The sequence below is a fragment of the Halyomorpha halys genome, unplaced genomic scaffold (assembly GCF_000696795.3).
Source record: "Halyomorpha halys isolate HHAL.00 unplaced genomic scaffold, Hhal_1.1 Scaffold1313.1, whole genome shotgun sequence".
In the NCBI taxonomy this organism is placed as follows: Eukaryota; Metazoa; Arthropoda; class Insecta; order Hemiptera; family Pentatomidae; genus Halyomorpha; species Halyomorpha halys.
The window spans coordinates 163227-185204 of NW_027108947.1; the positions used below are offsets into that span (position 1 = coordinate 163227).

At 29.2% G+C, this 21978-nt stretch overlaps 2 protein-coding genes across 3 annotated transcripts in view; both read right to left on the reverse strand.

Moving 5' to 3' along the window:
- Nucleotides 1-544: 544 nt before the first annotated feature.
- LOC106689258 (clustered-asparagine-rich protein) lies at nt 545-15948 on the reverse strand. 2 transcript variants are annotated; one of them, XM_014434155.2, is made up of 9 exons: nt 15877-15948; nt 10037-10117; nt 8971-9090; nt 7769-7867; nt 5987-6073; nt 4801-4887; nt 3832-3933; nt 1915-1980; nt 545-1389 (listed from the first exon to the last, which is right to left on the reverse strand). In XM_014434155.2, the coding sequence occupies exons 1-9, from the start codon at nt 15941-15943 to the stop codon at nt 1133-1135; spliced, it is 966 nt and encodes a 321-aa protein (XP_014289641.1). In that variant the 5' UTR covers nt 15944-15948; the 3' UTR covers nt 545-1132. The 2 variants fall into 2 exon arrangements, with proteins under 2 accessions (XP_014289641.1, XP_014289642.1); XM_014434156.2 differs by lacking the exon at nt 10037-10117.
- Nucleotides 15949-19217: 3269 nt separating this feature from the next.
- Nucleotides 19218-21978, reverse strand: part of LOC106689267 (putative leucine-rich repeat-containing protein DDB_G0290503) — a 34857-nt gene continuing 32096 nt past the window's right edge. The window contains exons 13-14 of the mRNA XM_014434162.2: nt 20378-20833; nt 19218-19355 (exon numbers count right to left, since the gene is read on the reverse strand). Of these exons, the coding sequence (XP_014289648.1) occupies nt 19278-19355; nt 20378-20833 (534 nt within the window). The 3' untranslated portion in view covers nt 19218-19277. The remainder of the gene's footprint in view (nt 19356-20377; nt 20834-21978) is intronic.

The window sequence follows — 21978 nt, forward strand, 5'->3', positions numbered from 1 at the left end:
GTTTTATGATGTTTCCACAATCCTCTGTGAATTTAAATAGCAAGCAACAATTCACCAATATTTTATCACCAGGGGCGGGCTTACTGTGCAAAACTTTGTTATCAACAGTATAAATTTTGATTGTTATCTTATTCATATTAACTTATTATTACTTTATTCAATAAAAAATTAAATAAATTGTAACACATTAGGTTTATAATAGATAAAATACATAAGGTTTATAATAAACATTAATATTCTTTCTATCTTAATGGTGAATACATTTTTTTTACTAACTCATCTTCATGCAGAGAGGTTGTTTTAATCAATATGATATAAATATTTATTTTTAATATTTTAAAATAAGAAACATTCAAATTGTTCATATTTCAATAAATATTAGTTTTGTAACAAGTCAATTTAAATACATTTTACTTGACCCCTAACAACAAATTGATATTTCTCTGATGAACCTAATGAATACAGAGGCATAAATAAAGAAATTAAATTTAAAAAATGAATTAAAACTAAAATTAATTAAAAAACAATAATCAATCTATGAACAATAATATTAATAGGTGATTTTTCTTTTATATATATTTAAATACAGTAGGATGTCAATTAAATAAACATACGAGACAATAGCGTAATTTTAGGAGCCTAGCTTCAACACTTAAAAATAAGTAAATATAGAGGAAATTAATGATAATATAATTTGGAGTAAACTTGAATGGCTACTCTATAGAAAATATACTTTAGATGATATCTAGTACCTATATGATTTCTGTTTTAGGAATTCATTTATTGAAAGTATTCAAACTTCTCATTCCTCCCACCTACTAATGACTGTAAATTTGATCATTTGGGTTCTAAAACTAACAAATTTAAATGTAAGATATAGAAATCCTGTGATAACATTTATTTCATTATTACACTTTCTTACATTTATTTAACTTTTTATTTCCTTCAATTTTGGATATTTAACTAAATAAACATTTAGCTAAGCTATCTTATCAGTGCTTGATAAGTTCAAATAAACAACATCTAACTATAAATCATGAATTTTTATGAAAGCATTAATTTTTATATGTAAATTTAAATGGACAGTTATTTAACAGAGACGTTTTTGAAAAAAAACAAAAAAAAAAAAACTTTAAAGCCTGAAGGTGGTGATATGCCCAGCAGCATTCCTTCTCTTTACTTTATAATTATTCCCCAGCATAGAAGAAAATTGAGCATTGAATGGGCAATGACGAATAGTATGAGCTTTTTTACCAGTCGCTCCGCAGCAAGGACATGTATATTTACTTAAAATAGGGCACACTACATTTCCAGCACTGTCTTTAAGCAAATGAGATTCATAATAAACTTGTACTTCACCATTTTTTAAACAAAATCGACAGCAATTATCTGAAATTCAGAGGAAAATATAGATTAATATATAATACACACACATAATTGAGCTTATTTTAATAATATTTCTTAGAATTTCATAACCAAGACAAAGAGGTAATAAAGTTAATAATTGGTTCAGAAAATGTATTTGAAAATAAAAGAAATCTCAAAACACAATAAACTTATAATTTTTTTTTAATCTTATAGAAATGATAAATGTTTTGCTTTTCTGAGAGGAGAAAGATAAGTGCCAATAACAGGGTACAGTTGAGGTTGCCATGTATACATTCTCTTTAAATGATTTAAAAGCTGAACTAGTCTGTCCATTGCTATGTTGGGACCAAGAATAACATGGTAATGTGTCCACCGACCTTATTTCATGAGTTTTACTATAGTTTGTACTTTAATTTAAGGGAATTAAAAGACCCAATTGTACATTTTGTTTTAACAAATCTCTGTTATTATACAAGAGAATTTCTAAATTTTGACATTATAATTGAATATCACAATAATGCATTTCAAGATCAAATCAAAATATACCTCTTCTAAAATTTTTCCGATTGTTATTTTTGGTAGAAGGCAAATCTTTCCAACCTGATTCTACATCTGAAACAAAAATTTATTTGTCACATTTGCCTTTATTAATATAAAAACAGTTAGATGTGGAGGAGCACAGTGGATCTTCTAACTTTGTAGCCCATGTTTGAGTTCAACTGTAACAAACATTTTTTTTTATATCAGCTATATATTAGTTCGGATGTTGAGATACCCTAGAAATTGTATATAACTGGTGATTGAGCATAGATGCTGACGCCATAACTTTCTTCTATCAAGTACTGAAACTAAATATGTAATATTGCTACTCAAAACATTCTCCCACTTCAGCTGTGTTTGGTGGCCAACTCAAGCAGCAACAGAGGTACAATAATTCCCAAACCTATATGCTCATGTGAGGACAGATATGTGAAGATTAGAGACAGCTGTTACTGTTTAGAAGCTTACATATAGAGGGGATGCCTTTGTCCTTCTCTTTGGAAGCTTGTTTTTGATGAGTTAATAGAACTATTAGAGGAGGAAGCATTTCCTACCACTGCTTATATATAAAACCTTGCTTCAGTGAAGGTCTCCAATTTAATAGTTGGGATCAAGTGGGAAACTGAATGATATGTAAGTCTAGTGGCGTAGATGATGTGAGGGGAAGAAGATGAGGATGACTGCTGCCAAGATACAAGCCATCCTTCTTAAGAGCAAGACTGATTGGCATGCCCTATGATCATGGACAAAAATGGATAAAGGATATGTCCAAGAGAGGAGGTAACTACAAGAAGTACTGCTGGTCCTAGCAAAACCGGTTCTACTCCTTCAAGAAGTGATCAATCATGTTTAAAGGAGGTAATGCAAACAAGATTTTCATAAAATCTACAGGTGGGGGTAGTTTAGAACCCCAACAAAGGTAATCTAAATGGGTACATGCAGCGATGGCCTCCAATAGTAGAGTTGAAGTCAACCAATAAGTTGAATGATGAATAAGCCTAGTGACAATATATTCAAAATTAATCTTAATTTAAAAAAAAAAATTGGTAGTTGTGGTAGTGTTTTAAAATGTCACCTTAGGCTTGGGAGGGGGGTGGGATAAATGAGGAGGGGTAGGCTTTTATTTCATAGTGGCTCCATGAAATGAAATATTAATCTTCCCACTCTGGCTAGAATAGGTTGATAAGTTGTTAGGTAACCACTTGGTGTGTAAGAAATGTAGGTTTAAACAAAAAAAAAACTATAACAATGGATCATCTATAGTCACAACTTCTCCTAGGCCATGGGGGTTTTGAGGGAGGCAACCTAGGTTTGGCCAGGGCATGGAACCCCACAATGCCCCGTGTGTGGTGTTCTGGAGACTTGGACATAGTCATACAATTTACTACATTAGAGGGATTAAGAGCCATTGTGATGAGATACACGTGGTGAATTCCTGTCCTCACTGAGATGTTTCCATAGGTGGTGAGTGAGATTTCCTGTGGTTCAAAGTGTTCATTTATGACCAGTGCAGTTCAGTATTGTACTAATCACCCAGTTTCCAATCAATTTATTTCACTTCAGAACATTATAGTGAATTTCATAAGTAAATAACAAGTGAAAATTATAGAATATGTTTTTGTATGTTGTTATTGCAACAGAAATTTGCAATAAATTCAATTATAATTAAATTTTGCAGTTGTAAGTTTTAACATTAACATGATAATTTTACTTTGATCCTTAAATTTACTTTTAATACAAGAAAGAACCGGGGAAAAAAAAATTATGTTTATATAGTAATAATAAATTATTGTTATTATATGAGGATCAAAATTAAATTTATTTAAGAAAAAATCAATACTTGATTATAGGTAATGTTATAAAATAACTAAAAAAAGTTCCTGATTCAAATAAACTCAAGCAATAGACAAAATTAACACTTACATTTATTTTTGTCAAGTAAATCTGGTGGGCTACGCATATGTTCTTTGCTAAATGGATTCACCATCAATGTTTCAGTTTGATTTTTTTCATTTAACAATATATCTGAAAGAGAAAATAAATGATAAATTTATTTCCACTAATTATAAATTTTACTTTTAATGGAATTGGAATAAATATGGTTTATATAAATACTGTAGAGAGAATCTTTCTTTGGTTTATTAGAACAATGTTGATTAAATTTTATTGCTGATCCTAAGTAGCAATGTTGACAACATATTCTTAAGTAAAAAAGATTCTAGTCATATGAATCTCATGAATTTTTATCATTTCTCTATTTTTCTAGTTCTTTCACTTGCCTCACTTATATTATTTTGTTTGTGGTGTGAGATTTTATTACAAAATCTTTTAGTGATCAGATTAAAAGTTGTAAGCGCACTATAATACATTGTAAATAACATCTCCATGGATGTCATATACATATTACATGGTAATTTTAAGTATAAAAGAAGGAATAAAACAAATTTAAATGAATATTCCAATGGAAAAATAACAAGTTTCCAATTTTTCAAATTATGAGTAAAACTTAATCTTAATTTCCATTATTACGAAGTTCTTTCTAAATCATTTTCATGATCAAATACCACTAAATACTCATTTTAAGGCGAGGAACAATGATGTCAACTAGTGATAGAGATGGCATGTTAAATTACTTTCATTGTTCTTCCTCAGGTGTATGGGAGTCTTATCATTCTTCCACTGTGGAACATGTTTTAAAACCTGACTTTCAATGGAATCTAATTGTTTTTCCCTTTACCACTTGGAATGTTGTTATTTCATGATACTAACAAACAGAAGCCACTGAAATCTCAATACCAACAAAGAATGAAACCTCATTGTTTTTCCTACTGAATCTTCAAATATTATTACATTTCAGTTTAGGAAAATAATTAAATAATTTCATTAGCTTACTGGAATAATTCTCTGACAGAATTTTGAACTCTTCTCTTGTGGGCTCTTCTCCTATGAGATCACGGTTTAGGAAATTCCAATCGAAGCCTGAAAATGAAAATAACATAATAAAATCATGTTATAATAATGAAAAGCCTATCAATATCAAAAATTTAAGAAATAAAAAAAAAAAGAGGCAAGAATTTAAAATAAACTGCATAATAATTATGAAAAGAATAATGAAAACATCGAAGATCCTGGACTAAATTTAAAAATATTAGTCAAGAAATTTTTGACTTCAGAAACTCTCATTGAAAAGATTGATTCTCTGAAGAAATGTGGAAAGAAATTAAAGATTGGAGGTCAGCGATAATTGAAATAATCCCAGCGAAAACAGAGAAATAAAAAGGAATTGGCACATGCAATGTACAACACTTTAAATAAGAATATTAATAAGAGAGTTAGAAGAGACAAAAGAAAATAGATGAGTTAGAGATGTAGAAAAATCAGCCAAAAAAAAAAGATAATAGGGAGCTTTATAAAATCACTCATTTTATTATGAAAAATAGAGCAATAAAAGATAAACTAATACAGATCTTGACCATGATGGAGCGACAATTGCAGAGATAAAAAGATTATTTTAAGGAATTCTTATAAGTAAACATCATTATAGGGAACCACATCGCATTTATGAATGTAGACTTTCATGACTGAATGTATGAATGTAGACAAAGATTAGCATCAAAGATATATAAATTGACATTTATATTATATTCATAGACATTGACAGGAAACAATTTTTGAGGCACAGATTGAAATAAAAAACAGAACTGTACCAGAGATCCTGTAGGAGTCCCCTCAGAAGTCCTTAAGATTAATCTGCACACTATAGTCAAGCTCCTATTACCACTGTTGATTAAAATATGGAACAAAGAAGAGTTTCCTAATGATTTACAGAAGAGAATAATTGTGAAGGTTAAAAAAAAAAATAAGAAGATGTATTGAACTATCTTAATTGGAAAGGAGTAACTTTGCTCTCTGTGCCAAGGAAAGCCCTTACAATAATAAAGAATAGGATTACAAAGGATATGGATGAAGGGTTAAGGAAAGAGCAGGCTGGTTTCAGAAGCGGCAAAAGTTACAACATTCATCAAATATTATTAAATTTTAAATTAGAAAAAATTATTTATAAATTTCAGTAGCTTACTGGAATTATTTTCAGATAACATTTTTAATTCTTCTCTCATGGGCTCTTCCCCAATAAGATCACGATTTGGAAAATTCCAATCGAACCCTGAAAATATAAATAAAATCATTTTATAATAATGAAAAGCCTAATTAAGTTAATGATTGTACACTAATGATGCCTCTAAGCTTATTATTTTTATATCCTTTTGTTATTTTTTTATGATAAATTTATGTAATCATCCTTTGAAATAGTAGAATTATCTTCCAGAACTGGACACAACTCAAGAAAACTAGGTTTTGCAAGTAGTTTATAGTAATATTGATAAAGTTCATAAAAGTTACAGGTTTATCAGAGAATGCTAGAAGGAAAAACATAACTCCTAAAAGAACAATGCCTCATATGAAAGGAATTGCAAAGTGTGAAGTTCGTGTAAATATCTAGGAATATGTTAGATGATAAGAAAGATTCAGTTGTAAAAAATTGGATTTATTATTTGATTTGTAGTTAAAAATTTTTATTTGTAACCTGATTACTTTGTAATTATAACTATGAATAAAACAACACTGTTGATGGCAACACTTCTTCAGACTATTCACTGGTAGCCTCCATTAGTCCACCATATATTCTTTGTTCTTTTGTTCTAAAACCCTTCCTGTTCCACAACAGATTATAACACTATAAATCTGAGATTGACTAAATATTCATTCTTAAACATAAGCTAGAGGCTGTGGTGACCAAGAATGTTGGGACGAGAGTCCCAGAGTGCACAGTTCAGAATAGTAGGGATTGGATTCCCACCTGGGACAGTTAATATTTATTTATAAGATATACCAAGAAATGAGTCTTGACCCTCACTCTTTGAATAGTATATGGCAGCAACATTTAATAACCCTTCAGGGGTATGGAAAAAGGGCTAGTAGATTCTTTTGCCAGACTATTTAAGCCATCAGTACCAGTAGATCTATGCAGAAATTAATGCATATTTTATAAAATTATCCAAACACCCTGAATGTTATATATCAATTAAAACTTAAAAAAACATTTTAAGTTTCAAAATCAGTTATGGATTCTGGAAAGATACTTTATAATCCCCTATTTTTCTTCAGATTATTTTAACAGAATGTTGTAGAGACAGAAAAATCAAGCTAAAGCTAAGATTGTAGAACATAGAAAAATAAGGACATTCAGAAGCAATGACACTACATCTTAGATAACTACACATCTGAAATTTTTAGAAGAATCCTATCCTTCAGCTCCATAGTCTATGATTTTCTGAAAGAAGATGAAGATTTGGAGCAAAAATCAAAGTGCTGAAGGATGAGGATTTAAGCAAACAATAAAACTCGCTCCATCCTTATAAAAATTCAGGAAATGAGAAAAGTACAAATTTGGATCTAAATAAAATATCTGCAACAGAGGTCGATTTGAATTATTAGAAATACTAAATACAAAACAAAGTTAGGATGAAGATGCAAGACTATGGATATTTACAAAATATGTAATAGCATAGTGCATTCATATTCTGAGAATACTGGAGAAAACAATCTTTCGAAGGAGATCATGAAGAAAAATCTGATGCTCCAGAAGCAAGATAGAACTGATCATCTAATTATAGAGGACATGTGAAGCTATTTTGATGTTGGCTAATTATTATTCAGTAGGCTAAGGGTAGCTTTATGTGCTTGTTGTATAGTTCAAAAGAATTCAAGCTTGTATAGAATAAGAATAGTGTAACATTAGCATTGAAACATTTTAGTGAATGATATTGCTTCAATTATTATATTATTCATGGTAACTTACAATTTTGTTCATGATGATGTGAACTTGAATCTTTTGTAGAATTGTCCTCACTCAGAATTTCTTTAATCAAGTTATTGTTTAAAGTATTCATTGCATGATCTAAAAATAAAGTTTTGATCAATAGTTTATTCATTTACTAAAATAATGAACATAAAAAGAAAAAAAAATATTAATAATAATAATAAATTGGATAAACCTGGTTTATTTTTTAACTTATGTCAGAAAATACTGTTTTTTTGTAACATGGATGCTTTATTTGTTTTAATTATTATAGTTTAAAATACAATAATGATGATCAAGTAATGCGTGTTTTGTATTTATCTTTTCCTTCCGAGAGCAACAGGGAAGGACATTGTTTTTTTCTTTAAGCCTTTAAACTATCTCTTTATGTCTTCCAGGGTTGCATATGGTTTTATTGAACTAGATAAAGGTAGGCAAGAAAACTTTTTTATGAATATAGAAATCAATCATCAACATAACAGAAAATATTTCTTCTACAAATATCAAACTCACAGAGGAATATATGAATATATAATGAGGGAGGAGGAAGAATAAATCCTGATCTTAAGACCTCAAATATTAGCAATGCCAGCTTTACATGAGGAGGCACAAAGCACTTATGTGACCTACACAGGGGTGGTGGGGGAGGCAACAACTGGAGGGCTGACCGCTTATTAGGAATTTTTTTATTTTTATTTTCAAAACTTCTTTATTTTCATTTAAATGCAAAATACAATAATATATAATACATAGGTATATCTTAAAAAACTTTTTTTTAGGAATTATATAAAATTACAAATCATATCAATTTTAGTAAGTGGGTAAGAGACGTATAAAATATGTTAAATAATTAAGATTATTTTGTATTTCAAACTATTTTCTCCCTAAATACATGGTATAACTTTTATTTGAAATGTTTTTCTTCCTAAATACTCAACAATAATTTGTATTTGAGGCAATTTTCATTAAAAATACTAAAATTATCTTGTATTTGAAATATTTATCTAAAATGTATTATGAGTTTTGAGTTTTACCCAACTAAAGAGCAGAAAGAAATAGGGATGAATATTATTGTATGTTGTTTGTAATATGTTTGTTCTTAATCAGCTTAATGTTTTAATATTGAACCATAAAAATAGACAATAAGATATAATAAAATTATAAGATAGAATCAGAATTATGTTTCATCTTAAGTAACTTACCATTTTGAAGAAAACGAATGAAGTTTTTGTTGTAGTCGCTTCTTTTTATTACATGGTAATTTCCTTCCACCAATAATTCAGGACTACTTTGTAAGAGATCAACATTATTTATTTGCGATTCTGGAAATCAATTGAATTTATATCAAATAAAGCTATATATAAATTTAGTATAGATGGGGAGGTAAAAAGAGGGAATAACATAAACAAGCAGCAATAACAACATCAAAAGGTTAACGGAAGGTAGGCAAAAACGTAAAAACAGATGAAATACTTGGAAAATATAGATGTTTATTTTCTAATATGGGCAAAATTCTCAAGACTACACCTCTCCGGGGTTAAAGAATATTTATACATTATAATATACAGTTAGAGACAAAAGTCTACTTAAATCGAAAAATCAACTCAGTAAGGAATTGTAGAAAATTTGTTTTATTATTTGATTTGTAATTAAAATTGTTTATTTGTACTCTAAACAATTTGTAAATATAATTATGAATAAAACACCACTGTTGATAGTAACGCTGCTGCAGACTATGGGCCTACTAGGCTGTTCCCTTGTAGTATCCATTAGTGAAAATCATACTCTTTATTATTTTGTTTTAAAACCCTTCTAAATCCATAACAAGAATAAAAAATCAGAAGCAAAACAATTATTAAATAAACCATATTTATTACATATGACAATAAGTACATATTTCTATTAAAAAGTAGACCATTTACGAATCACATATTATCTTTATTAATAATGAGGTGTAGATAGTTGACCGTAGATTAATGATTGGAGAAGTTTGTCGGGGGGTGCGGTCAGCAAAGAGACATCTAGATCTCATCAACCTCAACAACAATCACATTCACTCTTTGCTGACCGCACCCCCCGACAAACTTCTCCAATATCTTTATTAATATTTATTATATATAAAAAAGGAACAAAAGTCTACAAATATCAGGAAACTAATAAACTAGTTCTTAAAACGAATCCTCTTGTAGAGAATGATAAATAGTTAGGTTGTTCCATTTATGTTATTGATGTATAACTAAATAAGGGGCAAAATCAAATGGATTATACCTTTAAAAGAGGCAGAATATCTGTTGGTATAGATAAATCTTGATAAAATCCTGTTGTTAGTATCAGATTTCCATCTTTTATCTGTAAATTCATTAAAACTAGTTTATCCAACAAAGTGCGGAAAAAATTTTTATTTATTTTTTAAATAATACCATAGATTGCTTAATTATGCTTATTCAACATTGATATGATTTACTATTTACTAAAAACAGTAAATTGAAAATACTTATTTAATTTTAGGGTTCAATCCTGAAAAAAAAACACCCTTATTAAGGAAATATTTTTTAAAAGTATATTTTATGCTCCTCTAGCCCATTAAATTGGTTTTTGCTCATTTGGTGCATTTTTAATGAATTTACTTTTTTAAAATTTTTAAATATAGCTCAAATTGAAGTGGAGTATATAACTACTGAATTGAAAACCTCTTTTGTCAATTTTAATTTTTCAGGGTAGATATATATATATATAGCGTATCTTGACCCTTTATTTGAAATCAAATTTTTAAAAAAAGTTTAAATAATGTTGTTTCTTTTAATTTTAACTTGAAAACAATGAACGATTGATTCCAAGTCCTTATAAATAAGTTATTACATGGCCTTACTCATACTTTTTTTTATTGTTTATGTTTACAAATAGTTATTGAAATTATTTTATAGTCTCATAATTTTCTTATAACTGAAAATTGTTATTACTGGAACAAGAAACAGCCATTGCTTGAAAGTCATTAGAATGATTATAGGATTACAGACAATTCAGTCTAGATTTAGCTTTAATAAGCTTTAGAACGTTTTGTATTAGATTTGACTGACTTATCGGATTACGAGTTTCCTGTCCTATGACCGCACTGACCTCTGTTACATACGATTATTTATAACCTTAAAAGAAATAAATAACGGTATGATTCATTTTTATTATTTTTCTAATGAGAAAGAAATATTTAATGGTTAATTGATGCGACACATTAGTGTACTGGAAATAGTTTAAAAGTAATAAAACAAAAGTAACCGATTGAAATCGTTTCTCTTACAAAATATTCCCCCTACAAATCCTGCGTAAATTTTTTTCTTAAATTTCTTTTCTTCTAGATTTTGTTGAGTTCAGATATATAAACTTCAGACGAATTTCATGTTATCTTGGTAAACACTATTATTATAGAATGTAACCATTCAAATTTAAATATATTTCCATACGGACTACATAAAATTCAACATTTTTATAATTTTTCTTAGTATTTTTAATTTTTCAAAATGATCACATTATGAAGAGAAAGTAGAGTAAAGGAAGATATCTACACGAATAAAATGCAAGATTAACTATCAGCCCAATTGTTTCTAATTATTTAAGCCAACATTTTATAATTTTAATAATATTTTTTAAAAGCTATGAGATATAGGAATACAGAGGTTTATGAAAATAAAAATATTTATTACGGAATACAATATATTAAAGTATAATAACTATTATACTTTAATAATAACATCCTAAAAATAAAAAAAAATAAAAAATCATAAAACTATTTTTATGCCTAAAAGTATTTTTAAAAGATTCAACTATTAAATTAAAAAAAAAAAATTGATATCCAAACTCGTATTAACATAATGAGCTGTTTTTCAAGCATTCCTTGCGAAAAAATTCAATGTGATACATAAAAACACGTTATTTTTTTGTTTTGTTTGGGCAAGGACGTCGTTACAGGGGTTCGGAGAGTGTGGAGAAGGTGGGTGGGGGGCGCCGTCCTCCCAAAAATTTGAAAACCAGAAAAGTTGTGAAAATTGAGAACCTACTTCGAACAGCAAATATTGTAGTGAAATATTATTCAATCAGGGTATTTTTAATTAAAATTGCTTATAAACGCTATTAAGAGAGGGCAGTTTAAAAAAATAAAAATTAAAAGAACAGATTTCTTGACTCCCCAGGGCACCAAAACGTTGGGAGATCAGGTTAAAATTTTTGTTTATTTAATTTTTAGCTGGGATTAGCCACATCCAACCTCCTAAGTCAAGGGTTAAACTAGCTATGTATTATGATATAGTGTTTAATTATGGAATTTAAGTGGAAATATTTATGAATGAGAGGGTGAGACAGAGTGATAATTGAATGAAAAGATATTTTGCAATCAAAATTATTTTTATTACCTATTATCAGTTAATTATTGATAATTTGACAATTTTGTCAATACTGAATCGTAAATTTGGTTCAGGCAAAGGTACATATTATAGATCATCTTATTACAAAAACATGTTACTTGCCATCCTTGGCTTTTCAACCTTCTAAAATTTTTATTGTCAATATGTCATACTGTATTTTAAGCCGAATCTACACGTTTGTCACTAACCGCAAATCCCAAATTATTCAGTAAACAAAGAAAGCAATAAACGGACGTATTCCCACGCTTGTGTGTTGAATTGTGAAATGTTGTGTTGAAACAAAATAAAGATACCCAAAAAGAAAGGAAATATTAATATCGATAAAGTTGGTGGTATTAGATAATCATAGAAATATTGCTATATGATCTACAAATTCAACTTTCGTTATAAGAATTTTATGAAATTAAAAATAGTTTATTATTCTGGGAGCTAACCACCCCTTTAGACCAATTATTAGGTAATTTTAAATTTACAACATATACTGGCCAAAACCAGTGTGGCCAAAGTTAATTATAACTTATACTAAAATTGTATATAAATAATTTTAAAATATGAAGATGGTCAGGATTGCGGTCAGGAAAAACAAAATAGTTTTCAACTATTTATTATCCGACGTTTCACCTCACTTTGAAGGGCTTCATCAGGGCTAAAAAGATATTAAAGAACTAAGGACATTACAACAATAAGGTACAAAAAAAAGGTAAATTAAGGTAGGATAAATATTATGTAAAAAATGAGTGAAAAGAAAATTATTTTTTACATAATATTTATCCTATCTTAATTTACCTTTTTGTATCTTATTTTTTTAATGTTCTTAGTTGTTTTTGTATCTTTTTAGCCCTGATGAAGCCCTACAAAGTGGGGCGAAACGTCGGATAATAAATGGTTGAAAACTATTTTGTTCTTTTTGACAACAACTCTGACCATCTTCATCATATTTTAAATTATTCAGTCAACTATTTATATGTATAAATAATTTTAGATATAGAGATAAAAAAATAAAATAAAAACTAACTGACTAAATACATAAAAAACAAAACAAAAAGTACAAATAAAAACACCTGCACTATTATAATATCGGATTACATTGGTGAAGTAAAAGATAATTAAATATAAGGGGTTTAAACGAGGGAAGAGTTTGTACATGACATATGTTTAAGGGAATGGAGTTCCAGAGATATGCAGCTCGGGTAAAAAATGGTTTATCAAACGCATCAGTTCGGTGAGGTGGTGGGTAGATTTCAGATAAACGGAACCTGGTAGTACGGGACTGGATTTAAAATTTGAATTGGAGGTTTTATGAATATAGGAGGGACGCTGAGTACTATTAATTTTATTAACTACTGAGTAATTTAATCAGGTAATCGTTAATTTTATTACCTAACGTTTCATTCCTTTTCGAACTAACGCCACTACAACGGCATGAGAGTAATTAAAATAAATAAAACTTTTAATAAATACATTTTTTAATTACAAATAAATGATTAAATTCGCGAACATAAATGTATTACTATATATAACAAAAGGTGGATAAGGGGCCAGTCTTAAAATGTCTTAGGAAGTGAGAAGTTTGTTTTCAGAAAATAAAGCTGAATTAATGATATTATTTTATCAAATATCTTTAAAAAAATGTATTATGTAAATAGTTATTCTGTTCCAAATTATAATAAATTTAAAATAGAAGGCTACAGTATTGCAGTAGTGTGCAGGATGCTGTTTGAATGTAATATTTCATGTTTACTATCCTAAATTTTATAGGTTTTATAACTCAAGTAGTTATTAAAAAAAAGAAATAAATATTGCATTACTATCTTTCATTGCATTTATGTTATTATCCAAAAAGGCTGAATTCTAATTTTGCACCTCCAATTTGACATACCCTAAGCAGTCTACTGTTTCCAATCATTACTACAAAATTACAAACAGGTACATAGTCGTTTTAATGTGAAATTCCTGCATTATTACTTCAAATATATTATAATAATCAAGTGAAAAATTGTGGGTCGTCGGTAGCCGAGCGAGTTAAAGCGCCAACTTTAACTGGTTCCTGACTGCAGTGGAGCCGGTTCAAATCCGGCCTTGGGGGTCGGCTTTTACTCCTGGGTCGGTCCCGCAAAAGGATAAATTGAGGTTAGAATAGGCTAGTACTCCATAGATATCCCCCCCTCTTCTCCGTATGTCAGACATGACCAGGAAGGAGTTCATAAATAAATAAATAAGCTAAATATTGAATTGATTTTAAAGACAATATTCATATATTTTCGTTACTGTTTAAATTTCGAGGCGAAGATAATATCTGTAACCACAGTGAATATGTGGTTAAGTCAAAATTCCTTACTTTTCAGGGGACAACTTTTAAAGTTAAAGTTAAAGTTAAACATTTATGTAAAATCAGGTGTTTGTGGTAAATCATCGAAATTTCGTCAATACTACCAAAACGTTGGTAACTTGTTACTTGTTTTACACCAATTTGATATGTCTTATCACTAATTAGATAAAGAGTTAACTAATTGTTCACCGACCGTTGAAAAAAACACATCGCAATAACTCTGTTTTAAAACGTTGACTGACTTAGACACTTATGCACAATGAAGATGTTGCCTCTGTGATTCTCTTAGACCACTTAACTCATTTTTACCAAAATTCGACTTAACCACATATTCACTGGGATGACAGATATAACAACGATCATTAAAAATGTAGTGCAAGTGCAAAAAAAAATCTTGGAAAAGGTAAAATAGAGAATAATTAAATTGTCGAGATAATTAAAAATCCAGATGAAAAGGGATTTCACTGTTTTAATGTAAAATCGTTGGCGAAATTATTTTTGAGGCCCCATTTCAAAACTAATAATATTTTGTTTTTTATAGGAAGCTCTTCAGTTATTCAAACCGCATAGTAAAAAAAAAAAAATCAAGCTGATGTGTGCTTACTCTGTATTTCAAAAATATAAAAAAAAATCGTTTTGATTTTGTTTCAAGAAATAAATTGCCAAGAGGACATTGTTGCCTTAATGAGCATTGTCGACGAGGCAGAAAGCGCGGGAGAGGAATGCTTAATCACTTTACATTAAACAAAGAAAATTATTCAAAACTATACTTATATAATAAATCAGTTATAACGAATTAAAACATGTAATAATAATATAAATTTGATATTCAATCTTATAAAACAACAAATCAGTAATTTAATTTAAATAATTTGAACAATAATTAGAGGTTGCATTTTTTTTTCGCTATTAAATACAATAACGACTTTTTTTTTCTTGTAAGCTAATAAAATAAACAAATTATTTACAAAGTTTTACTTGCATAAATAATTATTAGTATATTTGTAAATAAGCTTTGATTTATAAATTTGCCATGAAAATTTTCTGTTACATTTTCTGTTATTAATAATTATTATTATTGTTTATGGAATAATCAGGCGTCTTAACGGACTTGTTTACGGTTTCATTTACTAATAATACTAATTAATGAAGATTGTACAGTAATTTTTAAATCACAACCCAATTACATACATAATAAATAATTGGATAATGTAGTAATTGATTGGATTGATCTAAGATTGAGTGAAAATTAACACCTTGTTAAATTTAGCTAAATATTGTTATGTGATTAAAAAATAATCTTCATAATGATTGGCAAAGATATATTACAGTATTATGAATATAATGAAATATGTATGACATACCCTCTTGTTCACCATTGATGGCCTGCCAGAGGTCCAGGCCAACCAGAGAAGGAACACGGCTGTACATCTCGCCTGAAGACTCACGAAGGAATGAGTGACAACCCCTCCCGCTGCACCAGAAGTGGTGGGGGAGGTTTTTTAAATTCCCACCCACCGTTACCCTCACTTTTTTCTCCTGTAAATTATTTACGTCTGGATGCTATGATTGTTTTAAATTATTTTTTATTCGAATTGTGAAGAAATTACATCTCGCTAAACAACTTTCGTTTACAATCACTTATAGTTTGGCTTTGAGAAGAATAAAAATACTATCGATTGTCAATAATTCTCTGACTCAATAATTCTGTTGACAAGTTATGTTTTAGTTGCAAAATTCGTAAATTTTTCTAACGGAAGAGTATATCATAATTGTAAAATATAACAGTTACAAAATGAGCTGAGATTTTAATAATTTATTCTATGCTAAATGGTTGATGTACAATATATGATCATACAAAAACTGATTGTATAGAGTCATTCTGTTAACTGGAGTTTTCATACAATAAACGGTCCATATGGCTTCAATTTTTTAACAGGTTTTTCTTGATAGATTTCGTAGAACTTTTTTTGATTCTATAAAAAACAGTACGACTCCTGTCTTTATTGGATTTAGCTCCAAAAGATTAGAAAATAAAATAAAATATAGAGCTTCAAAAATATTATTTTTAATTATTTATTTATTTTTTTTTTTACTATTTCATACTATTCGAATTAATTTTAATCGCAGTTCTTCTATTATTTACCCAACTTAATAAAATGTAATTTCAAATCATCTAGAAAGCCAATGAAGACAATTTTAAGAATGAGAAATGAAAAACAAAATATAAGAAGTACCCAAAGAAAAAAGTTCCAAATACTTAGGTCAGTATATCGTCACTATATCAGTTTTGTTTTATCTTAGTCCCCTTATTTTGTTTTCTGAAAATTGAATTTTTGCTTTGTTATCAGAGTCAACTTAGCATCAAGGGGGAGGGGGATCGCTCCATAAATTTAATTTTTGGAATAATTTTATATTTTACTCACCCTATTAACGAAGATTAAAATATAAAAACCTACTTGGCGGCGCACAATTTTCTTCGTAGAATTTTGTTAACTTTAGCAGTATTGTATAGCATTCAGCTGCAAAACATACAATTAAATCAAATTCAGAGCCATATATGTTTTCAATGATAATGATTTTTTTTTTGCTCCTAGAGACAATTCTTTTAATGAGCTTCTGAATAATATTCATTTTAATTTTAATCGTAGCTCCTTTAATGTTGTGCTTAACTTCATCTATAGTTATTATATGGAGTTTTTATTTTTTTCTTTATTTTTTAAAATTTATTTATTGATATTCACAACTGTACATAAATACATCAAGTAAATTTGAGGAAATCATAATGGTATGGTACAAGCATCTAGATAAACTACTCAATGGTAGCACTCTCAAAACATTTTTACAATATAAGGTCTCGAGGCCATCTTCTCTTCAGACGCCTCGGAGGATTGTCCAGAATAAAAGAGGAAGCAAGATTAGAAACTAATGGGTTTGCGTAGTTAGGGAGTTTGTAATGGAAGGATTGATATCTGGTTCGGGTTTGATCGGTTACAAATGGAACATTCAGGTCTTTGTAGATGATTTTATTTGTGACAAAGTAGGGAACTTTTAGGATTTTACGAAGGATTTTGGATTGTAAGGATTGGATACGAGATTATATGGAGTTAATGAGAAAATATTTTAAAAAATATGAATGATGAAGGAAATAGGAGAAAAAAAAATGAATGAAAGAAAAACATTGTAAATAATGGTAAGAAAGTAAATTCAACTAGCTACAAATATTTTTATTTTTTTTTTAAGAATAATTTATTTTTATAAATGTATTAAATTTTTGATAGGCAAAAAAAATATTATACCTCAATTTTTGAAGGGTAAATTCTGAATTAATTATAAATGCATTATAGTATGATCGGTACTGAAAAAAAATCTGGGAACAGTAATATTTTCATATATTTTTTACATAAAAAAACTATTTCTTTGAGCTTTTAAATTTAAATATTTATTTATTGCTATTTACAACTGTACATTATAATACATTTAGTAAATCTGATCTAAGTTAAATTGGAGTGTTACAGGCATATAGAGAAACTACCTATTGGTAGCACTCTAATGACATTTTACATTAGCTGGTCTCGTGGCCTCTTTGAATTTAAAGTACATTTGAGGCATTCAGAACTTTAATAAGAGAAAAGCCATAATTACGTTGAAAAGCCTTTAAACTAGTCCTATTCCGACAGTAAACGTCAACGGGTCCCGCGATCGGTTGGGCTACCTGACTTATATGATCAATAGCAATACTAGTAGACCAATCAGTGATCGATTTTCCACATTTTTCCAATTAGTAAAACAGTTTGTTACAAATTTGTTTAACTTGTAAATATACAATCGCGGCACTGTTTATAAAATGAGAAAATAATAGTCCATTCAGTCGAGCAGTGCCATCTTTATCTCAAGGGCCCCCTGTCGTATGTGGGGAATTATTTTCAATACAATACAATATGCAATAATAAACCAGGAGACCGATCGTATGTGCCTGATGTTGGCTAATGAGGCGGGCTGGCGGGATTCATTTCGGTCGTTAGACGCAAAGATCTCGTTCACCAGTTGTCATGAGAGAACAATCGGCAAGAGCTTTCCTGAGTTGAAGCTTCGCCCTGCCTGATGGGGCATAGAGTTATTGGGCGGTCGGCCGGATACTTGTCCGAGTTGAATATCATAAGCGCCAGTATGTGGCAAATTGGATGTTTGAATAGATCTTCTAATGATGAACATTTGGACATTATACCAGTGGAGGTCAGTATCAAGTATTAATTTGCCTTCGTAGGCTAGGTCATTGAATATACTTGTTGATGCTTAAATTCACATTTCCAGTGACTTTATTGCTTTATTGTAAGTAATGATTTCAACTAGGTTATTGCCAGCTATGCCTATCCAGTCTGCCACCTTCCTGATTGGTAGCAGGGAACAATAGGCTTCTGTCTCCATGAGAATAAGCTGGCCTGTGGCTGTATCTTTGATGATAAGATGTACAATCATACAGAAAGCTTGGAGGCATAATTAAAAATACTGAAACTAGATTGTTAGAAGATAGAACAATGTGCTTTGGGTGATGGAGAAGACTTAATGAGGCATTATTATGATATATTCTTAAAAATAAGACCATTGTCATGGACAAAAAATATCTTATTTGATTTTCTTTTTCTGGACACTAAAGTTCCAGGAAATAATAAATAACCTTATTTGAATAAAAAAATACAATAAATGGAGTGTTTATAGTTGATTTTATTTAGATTAGTGGTAATAAAATTATCATCCATCATTACTAATCAACTTCAGATTCTATAGTCGGAGGTTCATCATCAACTTCTTCATTTTCATCAATTTCTTCTAGAAGAGGATCCTGAAAAATCAATATGTTTCAGTAATTAAAAATTTAGTTTATACATTTATTATCCTTATTTATTTAAAATTTTATTATCATTCAACAATAATCTTGACCATTTATTGAACTATGGATGATCTTACTAAATCTCAATTACCTAATTAAAGCTCATTTACAATTCACTGCGGTGGTGTGGCTAATGAATATCAATTATTAAAAGTGATTAACTTGTAAATTGTGTTATTACTAAATATAATTGATGTTCGATCAATGTAAGTAATGTTCAAAGATATTTGCACCACACTGACTACACTGTTAGGGGTATACTTGTGAGAGGTGACAGGTCAAATGGCAGTAGTAGCTTTTTGGCTTGGATATCCAAATCTTTGGTGACTAAACCATTGTATTAAAATCTTTGGAATAATAAAATGTTCTTCCTCATAGTATAAATTTTTATAGATAAACCATGAACCAATGTATGCGTGATTCTCAAACAATGGGAAATTTTAAGTCACACTTGAGTTATATAGTTTCCAAAGATCATCATGTATTCATGTTAGTTATAATACAGCTATGAAAAAAGTTTATTTCTGATAGACATGATCAATTAATCATATAGTAATGTATTAATAATGTTCAACTTGCCATGGCTGTTCTAAAGTAATATTTTTATATTAAAATACATCTAAACTTCATATTCATAAGTCTTCTGAAAAAAAGTGTATACTATTTCCAGGCCTTGATTGAATACTTACAAAACAATATTTATTGTTTTAGAACAGACTAGGATATTTCAAAAGGTACCCTAAAAAAATTCATTGTTTTGGACAGATAAAATTTCAAGATAAAAACAGATATTTTAATGACTGCTGGGGCTCTGAAATGTGTAGCAGTACTGAATATATTGAGTATAAATATATTGAGAAATATTTATATCTTATGTTAAAAATTAATTATTTAGCCTACCTTCAGTCCTCAGTTAAAAAATTGAGAAAGAGAGCAATTAGTGGAAAAAAAAATAATAATAATAATATTCATACCTTAGACACATCAGAAACTATTTTATATCCTTGTTCTACTGTTATTTTCTTTGCTTCTATCAGTGAATCGCGGACTGCCTTTTGGAATTCAATCTCATCTTGAACTTCTTTATCATTCAACATTTTATCCTTCATTCCTGTATTTGTGGAGAGCACAATATTAGGTCCAGAAGGCTTTTGCTCTTTTTTTGGTACGGAAGGCACTTGATCATTATCGTTTATATCGTCACAATATTGGGTTTCAGAATCGGTCTCTGTACTAAATTCATCTTTTTCCTCAACCAGTTTTTTTATCAAGACTTTCGGTACAAGATCTTTTTTATCATTTTCCTTGTCCTTTTTGGCAGCGATTTTCAAATGGTATTCAAAGCAAGCACTTTTTGCTTTTTCATTTTGTAACAGATTAAGAAGCTTTCTTTCATTTTGGATAGCATTTTTCAGTTTGCTTCTTAAACACTGAAAATGTATTAAAATTATTTTAAGATTGCAAAGGAAAAAAAAGAGCATTACAATGACCCACTTCTCATTAATATTTTTTTAAGTATCTAGCATGGTTTGTGTGGTACATTTCACTACTTTAACTTACCTCTCTATTTTTAATTGAAATAAATCCCTTCAAGATAAGTTAAAGTAAAGGCCGACTATTATCATAAAAACTTTGGAAACGCTATTATAATTATTTAGAAAATCAGTTAAAAAACAAATTTATATCTTTTTTGTCACTCTCCAATATCTTTTTATATTAAAATCAATTGCACTAAATTTTTATATTTTAATTTCCACTGTGTGTTAGATATTAATTTTTCAACAATTTTTGGCTTTTTCTTTGGTAATCTTATTTTAATCTATATATGTATATCTTCTATACATTAGTTTAAAATAAAATTCTTTCATAGTTCATATTTATTAATTGGAGATGGTGTCACTCTCGTCGTGCCCCTTAATAACCAACCAAATGATCACATAATCGCCAGACCGCCTAATATGGCGCAGCCAATGCAAACGGCATTTTTCAAGGCCTTGACAGCTTTAAATTAAACGCACTTTTTTGGAATGCCGGTGGTCTCACCAGTGAAAAATACATTGAATTAAAACATTTTGTATCTGCAAATAAAATTGACATTTTTTGCGTTGTTAAAGCAGATGTTGCTGCTGATTCTCTAGAATACTACAAGTACCCAGACTACCAAATTTACTCACTTCCAAGAGCTAGGCAGATAGAATCAAAGATAATTGTTGGTATGAGGTTTTCCTTCATGGTCAAGTTCTAAATTAAAAAGGAAATGGATACAAATGATAAATTGGAAGGAGTGGAAATAAATCTATGTTCAAGTAACTTCCACTACCAAATATTTCTATAACCCTCCTAATAATAACCTGAAGCTATGTTGGCTGGAAGACACCTGAACTGAAATATCCCTTTTGAATGGAGACTTCAATGCACACTCTAGATGTTGGGGCTACACTAATTGAAACAGCATGAAAAACTGTGGAGGAATTCATTGACACAAATATGATTGATTTTGTGGAAAATAAAAATTCTGAGCCCACTTTCATGGAAAGGTAACAGCTCCCATCTCTTTCTCTTAACAAGAATATTG